Here is a 14,474-nt window from a genome sequence, read left to right as displayed (position 1 = left end):
GCCGCTGCCACTACCCAGCTATCCTTTGCTTTTTTTTTTAAAGCCCAAATGATTGTTATTTTATGTGTATAAGTGTTTTGCCTGCATAGATGTATATATGTTCACCTTGTGTATGACTAGGGTCAGCATAGGCCCGCGGACATCACATTCCCTGGAAGTGGAGTCACAACAGTTGTGAGTTACCATGTGGATGTTAGGAACTGAACTCCGGTCCTCTGCAAAAGTAGCCAGTGCTCTTAACTGCAGAGCCATCTCTCTAGTTCCAATGTTGAGAGCCTTCTCTGTGTGTGTGTTTGTGTGCATGTGTGTGTGTTCATGCAACTGTGTTTGAATGGGTGAATTTTGGAACCAGAGGTTGGCATCTGATATCATTTTCATTATTATTCTTATTTTTTGATATAGTGTCTCACTGCTCCTTTGGCTAGCAAGTCCCAGGGGTCTGCTTATCTCCACTCCTCCAGCTCTTGGGTTGAAGGGTTTATAGGGGTTTATGCTACCTGGATTTATATGTGTTTCTGGGACCTGAACTTGGGTCCTCATACTTTCCCCATGGTCATCACAGCCCTCTGATATTGAATTTTTACTTTCAGAGTAAAGTATGTTACTTATTTGTAGAAAGACCTTTTATAGTCTGGATAGTTGTGTGGCGGTGTGTGTGTGTGTGTGTGTGTGTGTGTGTGTGTGTGTGTGTTTTCCTGTGTTACTTGGGCTGGCCTTGAACTCCTAGGCTCCACTTTCTTCCTGTCTCAGCCTTCCAGCAGAGAACAACAGTTGTGTTTCTGCAACCTTTTTATAACTGTAAAGACTGGAGAAACTGCAGTGGTTAAGAGCACTTGCTGCTCTTGCAGTAGAATGGAGTTTGGGTCTCAGCACCCACCTTTGGGTGGCTCACAGCTACCTGCAAATCTAACTCCAGGGGATCCAGCTCCTTCTTCTGTTTCCAAGGGTACTTGAAGATGTGTGTACATACACACAGATATCCGTGCACAGACACATGAATTAGAATTTTTATATTTTTTGCTGGTTTTTTTTTTTCTGAGACAGAGTCTCGTGTGGCCCACATACCGCACTGTGTGGCCCACATACCGCACTGTGTAGCCTTGAACTCCTGATCCTCCTGCCTCCTCAGATGCTGCCGTTGCAGGTATGTGCTGCTACCCCTAGTGTTTTTTGTTTTTGTTTTGAAGTAGGGTGGTCTTATATCTCTCGGGCTGTATGTTATCTTGTGTCCCGTCCCTCTCCAGCCTTCTGAAAGCTGGAATTGTATGTATACTCACCATGCTTGGCTTAAAGTTTGGGTCTTAAAAGTCTGGACTGGCTATGGATTTACGTGACGTACATTTTCGTGATTTCCAGTTTTATGGTCTTTCTTGTGTTAGGTCTCTGTGCTGGTTCTTCCTCACGGTAACACGTTCACTTCCTGAAGGAAGGGCCCTGCTTCTAAACAGTGGTGCTTGGGTCCTCTCTCCAGTCTTGCTAGGCTCCTCCATCAGTGGGCTCCTGGACAAATACTGCATGGGGTCCAGAAAACTGGCTCTGGAAGGCACTGTTTAATACTTCCTGCTTCTTGGCGGAACTTTGAGTCATTATAAATGACAGAGTCCACTGGGTAAGATCCTGTTGCATCAGGCGGAGTTCCTGACAGGGTTTAGTAAACAGACAAGAATCAATTATAGACACTGACTGCAGAGGCCTGGGGGAGCTGTTACTTCTCCACAGCCCTCGTGTTTGTAGTAATGATAAACACCTCTGCTCATTGCTCTTTGCCCTTCCTCAGAATGAACCGCTGAATGTTAGGGCAAAAAAAAAAATCATTTGCTGCAGACAGATGAAAAATAGTTTGGGGATTTGCTTTGTAGTTTTAAGGGATAGAAAACAACCTGCTTTAGATGTAGTGAGAATAGGTATGGTTTTAGAGATTAGTACTGAGGCAGTCCTGGCTGGCATCTCATGCAGAAATCCTCACAGTGACAAAGCTTAGCAGAACAAAAGTGCATTCTAAAGCTAAGTAGGTAAACCACCTAAGGAACATCCATTTATAAGATAAGCTGTCATCAAACATCTAAGTAGATTAGACAGCTCAGAGGTTAAAGCACTGGCTACTCTTGCAGGGAACCAGAATTCAGTTCCCAGTATCCATGTTGTGTAGCTCATAACCTCCTGTAATTCCAGCTCCAGGGACTCCAATGCTCTCTTCTGGCTTCCACGAGTCCCCACGTGTGTGCACATACACACATGGGCACACACAGAGACATTAAATAAAATCAAAATGAAACCTTTAAACAGAGTGGCTCTCGCTCCTGTACTTCCTGTGTGTTCCCTTCTCTGCTCCAGCAGTATTGTCTACTGGAATGGCCGTCATTGGTCTCTCTGTAGTCCAGAACCTGGGCTGTTTCTCTAGGTGCAACCCAAACCCTCCCTCTTCCAGGCAGGATTCCTGTCCCCATCCCTGGAAAGTGAGAACTGCTCTTCCACCTTCTGAGTGCCCACAGCATCTCGTGACCTCACCCCCAGAGCGTGGTGCTGAGTCCTGTTTGGTATTGTCACCAGCATTGTGTCTCATCTCTCCCAACACTTGGAAGGCAGAAGGAGAAAGGTGTCGAGGTGGAGGCCAACCTAAACTGTATAACCATACCTTATAACCCAAAACCAAGTGCTGAAGATTTAGCTTGGTGGCCGAGCTCTTGCCTACCACGGGCAAAGCCCTGGTTCGAGCCTGAAAGAAAAGGCCTGGTGTCTACTTAGCCTCAGCTTTCTCTGCCAGCCCTGGAGCTGTTGGTATCCACCTTCTGGAGTTCTGTTTTGTTTTGTTTTGTTTTGTTTTGTTTTTTCAGCCTACTCCTTCTCTTCTAGGGCTAAAGTTGCTGCAGCTGATGAGTCACCCGGGAGCCCAGCACAGGCTCTCACGACAGTGAGGCACACTGTCACACTAGACAAAGATGCCCTCCTCCAGAACTATGGATTTCACATTTCGGAGACACTGCCTCTCACAGTGGTGGCTGTCACAGCAGGTAGGGGCTGATGGGGAAACTGGAAAGGATCTAGGCCTCTTAGGGAAAGTAGCTTCTCCCTCCACACCCCATCCCCGGCCTGTAAGAAAGACAGAAAATGCTACCTGGGAAACTGGAAAATTCTGACCTCATTCTGTCTTGGACTTTTCACCTGATTTTTGTGCCAGAATGAAGTGGCCCTGGGATCACTCGCTGCTCTGAGCCCTAGCCTCCCACTGGCCTTGGCCCAGGGCTCTGCACTCCTGTGGCTTTCAGACCAATGTTGGGCAGGGAAGGTATTTGGCTAATCTGGCCCTCCCTCCTATTTGAATCCTGCAGGTCCAGGCTGTGAAGTTTCTGAAGGGAGGAAGGAAGGGAGGGAGGGAGAGAGAGAGGGAGAAAGAGAGAGAGAGAGAGACAGACAGACAGACAGACAGACTATTGATTTGTTTTCTCTTGAGTCTCTGTGAAATGTAGGCTGTGCCGGAAGGAGAGGTGCAGGCTGGAGCACCCAGTGCCTGTTTGCATGCTTGAGCTATGTGTTAGATTTGAGGCTGGTTAGAATATATTAATTTCCATTTATTTACATAGGAATGTACACACACTCAGTTCCTTGGAGGGGAGGAGAACAATCCCTTGGCCAGCTGTGATGGTTTGGACGGTTCTGTTCCTTTTCTTCCTGTGGACAGGCTCCCCCATCTCTTGAAACTGATGGAGAACTGTGGCTTATAATGAGGAAAATGACGCTGCATACGAGCCAGTGCTCAAGGGACCTAGGCTGTGGTACACTGTGACTTGTGGGGTCTCAGCCTTTCTAGCCTGAGCAGTTACCGATTTTCTACTCAACAGGCGGCTCTGCTCATGGCAAGCTTTTCCCCGGGGATCAGATTCTTCAGCTGAACAATGAGCCAGCCGAAGACCTTTCCTGTGAACGAGCGGTTGATATTCTCAGGTATTCACCTGTCTTCCATCAACCAGAGCCACACAGGGGATGGAAGAGCAAAGCTAATCCTTAGGAGAGCTGTGGCTCATCCTGCGTTTAGACAGGCCCTGTCCCCTTCAAAGAACAGGACTAATATTTGGGCCATGGCTGTAGTATGGTCTGCTGGCTTCCACCTGCCTGCGGATCTTCAATGGGTATAGGATGCTTACTTATCAAACCATCACTGTGCCCAAGACTCCATGCTAAGCACTGTGGGGAGTGTACTGGTGGACACTCCATTGGTCCTGTCCTCTAAGGATTGACAGTAGCATGTGCCAAAGCTTGAACTAAATAGACGCCAGTGTGTTTGCTCATCTTTAACCCTGTCGCTGTCTCCTTGAGTGTCTTCCTGTGGCAGCCTGAATGGCGTATATGCGATTTCATTGGTGTGACACCCACATCTCTCTCTCTTGTGTTACTGCAATTTGCACGACTGCTTCCCTGTCTGCCTGAACCTTCCCACGAGCAAGACAGGTGTGCATAGGACGTTCAGTAAGATGAGAGACTGTGTAGCACTGGGAGTCAGCCCCTGGATTAAAGGTGGCCAAATGAGGGTAACGAGGTGGGGGAGACTAAGAGACAGCTTCAGGACGTGCAAGCTCTGGCTTCTCCTTTTCTACTCAGCGCTGTTACTTTAATATTAATGGAAACGAGAAGCAGAGTTAGGGGAGGGTAGTGTGTGCCTTGTGAACTGGCTGGCCTGGCTTTGTGGGATGCTCTTTCTTGAGCAGATCCCAGTGAGCAGAAACCCACACAGCCAGAGGAGGAAGGATTGAAGATGCAGAACCCCATGCCCACCCTCAAGAAGCACAGTTACCATGGAGACAGACAGACAGACAGACAGACAGAGTTCAAGTTAAGATTCACGAAGAATCTATGAAACCAAGCCCAGTATTGCTTCAGGAATGCCAGGGCCTTAACTGAGTCTGTGAAGCAGGCAGGGAAGGATTCGGTAATTTTAAGTAAATATAGAACTTCAAAGTTTGCTTTCTAAATCATTGGACTGTTTTCCTGAAGAGGACCGCTTCCAGCAGATTTTTCAGTGCCGCTAACTCTTCTGTCAGTCTTAAACTCCAAGGAATCCATGAATGTATTTATAACTTTAAGTCACTGTCTAGAACTGGGTGTTTAGGTAACAGTTGGCCCCTATCTGCTCACTGAGCGTCTAGTCTGGGCAAGAAACCCTCGAAGGCAGAGGCAATCTGCTTGCAGTTACTTAGAACCCTGTGCTGGTCCATGTGTGTACACCTTTCTGGGATGAGGGTGAGCAGGCATGAGAAGCAAGGCTACAGACACAAGAGCCTCCAGCTTAGGAAGAAGCCGCAATTTGATGAAGCAGAGAAGAGTCCAGAAATAACTTCAGCTATACCTTTTTAACTTTATTTATCTCTATTTGAGAGCAACTCTCTTGTAGTTCAGGCTGGCGGCTAACTCACACTGCCTTGAACTTTGCATCTTCCTGCCCCCACCTCTGCAGTGCTGGGAGACAGGTGTGTGTTACCACGTCCAGTTTATGGGATGCTGAGGAGTAAATCCAGGGCTTTGTGTCTGCAAGGCAAGCACTGGGCCAGCCTCTGCGGCAGGATCTTTCTTGCTTGGGTGACGTTCTGGGCAAAATAATAAACTGAGGCAATAGATGGGGAACAGGGGAGTGCTGAACTCTGACCTTTGCCTCAAGAAGTGTCCTGGGGCCTGGCGGTGGCGCATGCCTTTAATCCCAGCACTCGGGAGGCAGAGGCAGTCAGATCTCTGTGAGTTTGAGGCCAGCCTGGTCTACAAGAGCTAGTTCCAGAACAGGAACCAAAAGCTATGGAGAAACCCTGTCTCAAAAATCAAAAAAAAAAAAAAAAAAAAGAAGTGTTCTGGGAGGTAAAACTCAGATTATGGAAGGTCCTGGGTGTCAGGGTGTCAGGTCAGCAATATCCAGTGTCATTCACTCGAGAAGAGCCACCATGGTGACTGACCTTCTGACTGGCATGTTGTCACCCTGCTCCCTGAGCATGTGGGAATCCCAGCAGAGATTGCTGTTATAGCTTGGCATTCTGTGTCTAAAAACAGTGCTACTCCTTTTCATTGAAAAGGGTAAACAAGCAAAACTTCTGGGAGGTGGTGGCGCACGCCATTAATCCCAGCACTCAGGAGACAGAGGCAGTGGATCTCCGTGAGTTCAAGGCCAGCCTAGTCTACACAGAGTGAGTTCCAGGACTGGCTCCATAGTTACTGGGAAACCCTGTCTCAGAAAAACAAAAACAAAAAAAAAAAAAAAAACTCTAATCTGACAGTAACCGCAACAAAATCTCTCTAATTTCTCCAAAGATTTTTTTTTAATTTATTTATTATGTATATATTGTTCTGGGCACCAGATCTCATTATAGATGGTTGTGAGCCATCATGTGGTTGCTGGGAATTGAACTCAGGACCTCTGGAACAGCAGTCAGTTCTCTTAACCTCTGAGCCATCTCTCCAGCCCCTCCAAAGATCTTTTAAACCCAAAAATATCCTTAGTAAAGCACCAGGACCTTGCATTTGTGTGATTTACCCCTGAAAAGGGCTGTGCTCACATGAACTGGAGCAGAGGCAGCCCCCAGACAGTGGAGATCCTCAGGTTGAGCTTAACCATCAAGGGAATGATGTACCCACCTCTCCACTGGCCTAAATGTTTGTATTGCAGGAAAGTCAAATCAAAGTTTACAAACTGCTTCTTCTTGTGGGTAGGCGTGGCAAAGTGGGGTGGAGATCTCCCCTAGCTCCTGCTTCTTTGTTAAGGAAAGTGGAGGTGTGACAGGTACGTGTTTGATCGCTTTTGAAATCTCCAAGATAACTTGAGATAAAAATGTCTATTCAGTGTCTTGATTATATGCTTTGGGCTCATTGCAGTGACTGTCTGTGCCCAAACGCCACAAAAGAGTTGGCTTTTAGCTGATAGATGTTATCGACAGAGAGGAATGCTTAGCCTGTGTGTTTTGAAATGATTAAATTACCTGTGTTATCACTGTACTTTTAGAAATAAAATTATCTTTGAACATAAAATTAGCCAGTATCAACTGTATGAGTCCCTACCATACGAGACTAAAGGAGGAGCCTTCAGGTGGTGTCTGTGGACTGTCCACATGGCAGAGGCGGGCATCCAGGCAGAAGGAGCACTCCCAGGTCCTCCTTCTAGAGATGCAGCTTTATCACAGTGTACCAGACAGAAACACAACACACACACACATACACCATACACACACACACACCACACACACATACCACATATACACACACCCCATGAATACCACACACATACATACAGAGTACGCCATATATACACACACACCATGCGCACACCACATACACATGTACACCACACACACACCATACACACAGCACGCCATACATACACACCACACACACACGAATGACTGTTTTTCTTTTATCCTCTTCTGTTTTTCAGGGAAAGTGAAGATGCTCTTTCAATGACTGTTGTTCGCTGCACATCGGTAAATCTCTCTTTTTTTGTCTTATATGTTAGTTTCACTCTCCTTGACCCTAAGACTTGATGTTCCTTGAGGATATCCCTTATGAAGGAGGGCAGAGGGCAGAGGGTAGCAGCTACCCGGCAGGGGATGGCTAGTCAGCCAACATGACCTGAAGTTGCTTGACCACAGGTGCTATGGAGGAAACAGATATGTCTGGACCTTGGGGATCTGTCGTTCAGGGAAGAGACCATGTGTAATGCAGGGTAGGCTCATGGAGGGGCAGCAAACCGGGAGCTCCAAGGCAGGCTTGGGGGGGATGACTCTGGACAAGTCCCTCCTTCTGGTTGTCACTGGGTAAAAATACTGGGTGACAGCAACTGCCTTGCCTGTCTAAGAGGTCATTCAAAGCACCAAATGAAGTGTCGCCTGTGACAGTTTTACCAGCTGAGGCCCACCACAAGGTAGGGCATAGTCAGAAAATGGCAGTCCTGGACCACCAAAGGGGCCCTTGGTACAGGTCCAGGGAAACTCCTGGGATCAGCTTGTGAGAGGAAACTGACCAGGGAGGACACATAGACAAAAATTCATATTTTAATAATTTGGCTACACATAGATCAAAAAAGGAAGAGGGAGCAACATAGGGAATTTTAATAATGTATTTAATAACCTAATTGTCTATATATTAGATTAACAAGAATATGCAGTAACACCCCCCACGGTGTGAATATTAGTTGAAGATGTGCTACATTTGTTTATGCTGTGGAACGTTTAATGATGCAAAGATGTGTTGCATTCTTTTATGTTGCATTTGTTTGACTCTGTGAAGCTGTGTTACTTTGCCTGCCTAAAACACCTGATTGGTTTAATAAAGAACTGACTGGCCAATAGCTAGGCAGGAGAAAGGATAGATGGGGCTGGTGGATAGAGAGAATAAATATGAGGAGAAATCTGGGAAGAGAAGATTAAGGAATGAGAAAAGGAAGAGAGGACCCCAGGGACGAGCCGCCCAGCTGCATAGCAAGCCACAGAGTAAGAAGTAAGGAAAGGTAAATAGAATAGAGAAAGATAAAGCCCAGAGGCAAAAGATAGACGGGATAATTTAAGAAAAGCTGTCTAGAAATAAGCCAAGCTAAGGGCATTCATAAAAAAGAGTAAGCCTCTGTGATTTATGTGGCAGGTACCCAAAGAACCAAAAGAGTAAAAAAAAAAAAGAAAGAAAGAAAAAAACAAACAAACAAAAATTACACTCCGTCCATTAAAATTACAATAAGAAAAGTATGTAGGTATGGATGTGGAGGCTTACACTTAAACCCCAGCTCTCAGGAGACCAACCTGGGCTTCAGAGCAAGGTCCAGGCTATCTTAGGTTATATATGAGACCCTACTAAAAAGTACACACACAAAAAAAATTAACGCTATAAAGGTTCCTTTTCTTGAATATACCTTGAAATAAAAACTAAGATGAGTGTGGTGGCACACACATTTAATCCCAGTACTCTGAAGGAGAGGGAGGAAAGGAGATCTGTGGGTTCGAGGCCAGCCTGGTTTTCATAGCGAGTTCTAGGACAGCCAGGACTACATGGAAGAGACCATATCTCCAAACAACAACAAAATTACTGTGTTGAAGCTGTGATCAGGTAAAATTCATAGCCATAACCGTTTATATTATTTAAAGGAGATATATCAATTATAAAAAAGAAAATACAGCCGGGCGGTGGTGGCGCATGCCTTTAATCCCAGCACTTGGGAGGCAGAGGCAGGCGGATCTCTGTGAGTTCGAGGCCAGCCTGGTCTACAAGAGCTAGTTCCAGGACAGGAACCAAAAGCTACAGAGAAACCCTGTCTCGAAAATCAAAAAACAAAAAACAAAAAAAAAAAAGAAAATGCATCAATTATGTATTTGGTGAAAAGTTGGAAAAAAATGAAACTAATAAGATAGCCAAGTGTGGTGGTGCATGAAATGGTCAGGCAGAGGCAGATGGGTCAGAAGTTCAAAACCCGCCTCAGCTGCATACCCAGATGGAGGCCAAACTGGGCTAGATGAGATCCTGCCTCAGTAAACCAAACAATCAACTAAAATGATTAAGGAAATTAATAACAATCAAAATCTACATTTATAGTGGATTCTCCTTCCTCGGCCTCCTTCCGAGTGCTGGTATTATAGGTGTGTATAACTACCCTTAACGGTTTTAAGTAGTTAGGATGCAGGCAACTTTATCACATACCATATGGTGTTCGAGAATATATATAGCTGTCATTTCTGATGACCTGAATTCAATATCTGGGACCCAAACAGTGAAAAAACCGGTTCCTCCAAGTTGTTTTCTGACCTCCATGCAGACACTGTGGCATGTGGTTGTCACCACACATACACACACACATGCACACATGTGTGTACACACAATAAATAAATGTAATTTTGAATAAATAAAAATAGGATGTAAACAATATGGCTGATTGGCTGTCAGACCATTGACTGTTGAAGGATTTCCTTTGCATATGGGGATAGGAAAAGGCATTGTGGGAGAAATGGCCCTTCAGTTGTGTGAAAATGTAACATTTCTGTGGTCTGAACAGTCCATAAACGAAGACTTCGTCTCCTCTCCCTGCTCAACAAGTGCTTTCTTTTTATTTCTTTGAGAACGATGGGGGGCATGGGAGTCACCCAGTTAGGATTAAAATGTTTGCTATAAATATGACAAGGTGGATGTTCCATGCACACTAAATGGAGACTTTTCTATGCTAGCCAGAGTTTGCCTATGAAATAATGTGAACCCAATCTGAAAGTGGGAATAGCTACTCAGTGTCAGTAACAGTGCAACTGGTGAGCCATTCTTTTATTTAGCTGATTATCATCTCAATGGGAAGCATCTTAGTCTTAATTAGGCCAGGGTTTCCCACAGCAATTCCACGAACTGGACAAAATAGAACACTTGGTCTGTGAGGCAGAGAACAGCGTGTATTTTGTTTTTTAAAAACTGAAACGTAGGGAAGGAAAAAAGTCTATGTTCCAATACCAAGCTCTCTAGGTAGAATGTGAGTACCACACTCAGGAGAATCTGCAGAAACACTCATTTCTGGCCAGCAAGATCCCTGAGAAATGCCCTGACCATAGGCTGACCTTCCAGGCCACCATCAGAAGTGTTCCAAAGCATTTTACAGACAGCAACCTGAGCAGACATGACAACAGGGAGGCTTGGCATTGCTGTGGTCATGGTAGATTCTTGGAATCCTCAAGTAATTTAAACAGATTGGGAATTATAAAATCCAAAACTAGAGCATTGATGACTATTTCTCATAGCTAGGACACAGAGTTTTTGGAAAAATATATTCTGACTTAAAATTTGCATTTAGAAAAGTTAACAGCCAGGCAGTGGTGGTGCGTACCTTTAATCCCAGCACTCAGGGAAGCAGAGGCAGGAAGATCTCTTAGTTTGAGGCCAGCCTGGTCTACAGAGTGAGTTCCAGGACAGCCAGAGATACAGAGAGAAACCCTGTCTCGGGGGGGTAGGGGGTGGGGGGGAAATAATCATTGTTATTTTTCTTAAATTATGTGTTTGGGTATGTGTCTGTGGGGGGTTGTATACGTGAATGCAGTGCCCAAGGGAGCTGTAGTTACAGGCAATTATGAACCATCTGGTGTGGATGCTAGGAATTGAACTCAGGTCTCTGGAAGAAGCAGCCAGTGCTGTTAACCCCACTCAGCCATCTCTCCAGCCCCAAAATGAATGATTTTTATTAGAGTTTAAAAGAAAAGTCCCGGGGCAAGCGTGCTCTGAGCCTCAGCAGCTGCCTAGAGGAAGAACACGGAGGAGAGAGGGGAAAGCCACACCATTGAAGCTGGCATGGCAGTCAGACACATGGCAGGCTAGCAGCTACATGGCAGAGGCGGGAGGCTTTAGAGAAATAGAACCCTAAACATTGGTGGGGGAGCCCAAAGGGTTAAAGAAAGCATGCTGAGAAAAGGAAAAGGACACAGTGCTCTTCCTAAGGGCAGATCTATACCACTTGCCTTCAGTGAGCTCTTGCCCTAGCAGGGATTCAGGGAAAGGAAGAGAACAGTATCTCATTAGAGAGCTAGGTACACTGCCTTGTTAGTATGGCTTAAGTTGAGCCTCCCTCCCTAGGTGGTCCCTTAGCCAGAGTGACTGAACCAGCCCAACTGAAATTTAAGTCTACCCAGGCCAGAGAGTCCATTCCCTTGACCAGCGTTTTTTTTTTTTTTTTCCTTTTTCTTTTTCTTTCAAGATAGGGTTTCTCTGTGTAGCCTTGGCTGTCCTGGAACTTACTCTGTAGACCAGGCCAGCCTAGAACTCACAGAGATCCACCTGCCCCTGTCTCCCAAGTGCTGGGATTAAAGGAATCTGCCACCACACCCAGCTGATAGTTTTTTTCTACTCTTAACACTTTGAAGCATTAACTCTGCAACAAAAACACATTTTATCAGTGAGCCCAGTGAGTTCAGAAATCCTAGGATAAATGGTAGTTCATATCATCTGAATTTTTCCTTTAAAATATCAATGTACTTACTTACACAAGTGGTTAGCGTAATATGACTGATGCTGGGTGCCTGGTTTGCAATGCTGGCATGCAGATGTGAGAACACAGGAGCTGCCGTGTGTTGGGCTTTTCCAATGGGTCCATTCTTTCTCAAAGCAGCTAGTTTCATGGTTCCAGAAATGACAGGCCCCATTTTCTTGTAACTCCCAATGGCGATCCTAGATCAAAATAGTCTACCTTATCTGAGATAGCTCTTCTGAGATTTGACAGCATGGCTTTCATGTCTTCAAGCTGAACAGTTACTTCTCATCAGTGTGTTTTGTGAGTTCTCACTCTGCGGATGATGTTCTTGGTGGATTACAATCTTGTAGTGATCCTTGCTGTGGTAATCTCATAGAAAGTAGCACTGTTTGGAGGTTTGGCTTTGTTGGAGTAGCTGTGGCCTTGTTGGAGGAAGTGTATCCCTGTGGGGATGGGCTTTGAGGAGGAAGTGTATTCCTGTGAGGGCAGGATTTGAGGTCACCTTTGCTCAAGCTTCTCTCAGTGTGGCACTCAGTTCACTTCCTGTTGCCTGCAAGATATAGGACCATTGGTCCTTCTCCAGCACCATGTCTGCCTGCACGCCACCATGTTGCACCATGATGATACTGGACTAAACCTGTGAAAACATAAGCCACCCCAATTAAACATTGCTATGATCATGGTGTCTCTTCACAGCAATAGAAACCCTAACTAAGATACTTGCAAATGGTGCCATCCAGAAAGGTCCAGGATTCCACCAGCAGCCAAAGAGTACTCCTGGGAATGAAGGGTCACTTCTGATGTGCACCAAGCCTGCTAGTGGAGCTCAGAAATGAATTAACACTTGGCAAGGCCAATCACACTGTTGGCTTGGGTGTGATTTGTGGTCAGTGAAATAGTGAGCTGGTTTTCAAATAAATAGCTTCTAAGCTGAGCCCTCCATCCCTTGCTTGTCCAATTGATTTTCCCCCTCAGAGTCACTCTTCCTATTAATCCCCGTCAGGTTATGTTGCCTTGGTGGGTGTTTTGGCTGTGCTTTTATGGTCCTGAGACTAAAAGGCTAATTTGTAGAGTTGCCAGCTGTAATCATCGTCCTTTCTTGTCAAGGAGCCTCCTCTTCTCTGGTCTCCTCCACTTCCAGTCTCAGCCAGCTAATTTTCTTTAACACATTTCAAGTCTAGCCCTAACTCTTAGGAGGTTGCCCTCCCTAGCGTGAGAAGCTGTGATTGCCTCTTGTAGATCCCTGCTCTCCCTCCCTCTGTTTCTCTTCTCCTCTGTCCCTGGTTGCTCCATCTGAGTCTTTAGTGTTGCTGCTTCCCTGATGCTTTGAACACTCACTGTTGACAGCCCTGTTCCTCTGTGCTCTGTGACATTTGCTCTTGGGTTTTCCTGGACTTTGACTCATAGCTTCTCCTGATTCTCATGGATCTCATTCAGTTTCTTTTGCTTGAGATCTGATAACCTCCTACAGTTCTGCATTCGTAAGTTCTTCCTCTGTCTCCATCCAAGGCATAGCTAAACATCAACAAGGAGGATTAAGCCAAAGGAAGCCTGAGTTACTAAGGTAGAAACCAGGACTTAGAGCTGAGTGGTAGATCTCTTGTCTAACAGGAGCAAGGCCCTGGGTTTGATCCCCAGCACAGATGAGGAAGGGAAGGGGAAAAAGAAAACAGGACTCTTAGAGCACAGATAAACCATTGCTGAATCCACCTGATGGCTCTGCATCTGGCCTTCTCCACAGCAGGGTTGTGGGGGAGATTATTAAATGCTTCGCAAGAATGAAGGAATTCTGCTGTATCCACAGGACCCTGGCCTGTCAATCTGGAATGTTCTCTTCTAAAGAGAAATGAACTCGGTTGACTCTGACTTGTCCTTGGTAACTCCTTAGTCGTTAATGATAGCCTTCTGCAAGGCTCTTAGATTTTTACCAAGAATTAACAACAGTCTTCCCAATATGTGCTTTTCTGAATCTTAATGTTCACTGTGGAGAACTTGATAGTGGCCATCTGTAGGCTTTAAGTATGTCTTCATTTCTCTGATCTCGGGCAGTGCCAACCATGGCATCTTCTGGTTCCATGAGCACCCAGATTCACCTGGATCAGAGTCATAAACTTTCTCAGGTAGTCTGGTCATCTCATCACTAGCTTTGGGTTTTGACTTTTTCTTTTCCTATTTCATTTATTCTTTTGAACTGGAAAACCAAGAATTTCTACATGTGTTTCCTCCTGGGAGCAGAGCTATGCTTCCCTCTCAGGCTCGAGTTTTTTTTGTATTGTGATTTGAAAGCAAGCTATGTCTCTGAGGTGCTGAGTCACAGCTGTATGTCCTGCCACACCAAGTAACATCATTTGTTAAAGTTTCGGGGTCATTTGTTCTCTTCATGTACTTCATGCATTGGCGTGTTGATGTCTAAGTTCATGTACTTTGCTTCCAGCAAGTTCCCCATTGCTGTTACATATCTCTTCCCCTGGCTACAGAGTGGCATCTTTGGACCCTTATATACTACAGACGTCCTAAAAGTTGG

General features: G+C 45.5%; 1 protein-coding gene across 1 annotated transcript in view; it reads left to right on the top strand.

Moving 5' to 3' along the window:
• The window catches only part of Frmpd1 (FERM and PDZ domain containing 1), a 93,814-nt gene that overhangs the window by 52,101 nt on the left and 27,239 nt on the right, over positions 1–14,474 (top strand). The window contains exons 3-5 of the mRNA XM_041667790.1: positions 2,854–3,011; positions 3,840–3,942; positions 7,406–7,451. Coding sequence (XP_041523724.1) covers positions 2,854–3,011; positions 3,840–3,942; positions 7,406–7,451 — 307 coding nt within the window. The remainder of the gene's footprint in view (positions 1–2,853; positions 3,012–3,839; positions 3,943–7,405; positions 7,452–14,474) is intronic.

Source organism: Microtus oregoni, unplaced genomic scaffold, assembly GCF_018167655.1.
Source record: "Microtus oregoni isolate MIOR12 unplaced genomic scaffold, Mior012 000017F_ref0000208, whole genome shotgun sequence".
Lineage (NCBI taxonomy): Eukaryota > Metazoa > Chordata > Mammalia > Rodentia > Cricetidae > Microtus > Microtus oregoni.
The sequence above is the reverse complement of the archived record's forward strand: the minus strand, read 5'-3'. Positions and strand labels throughout refer to the sequence as shown.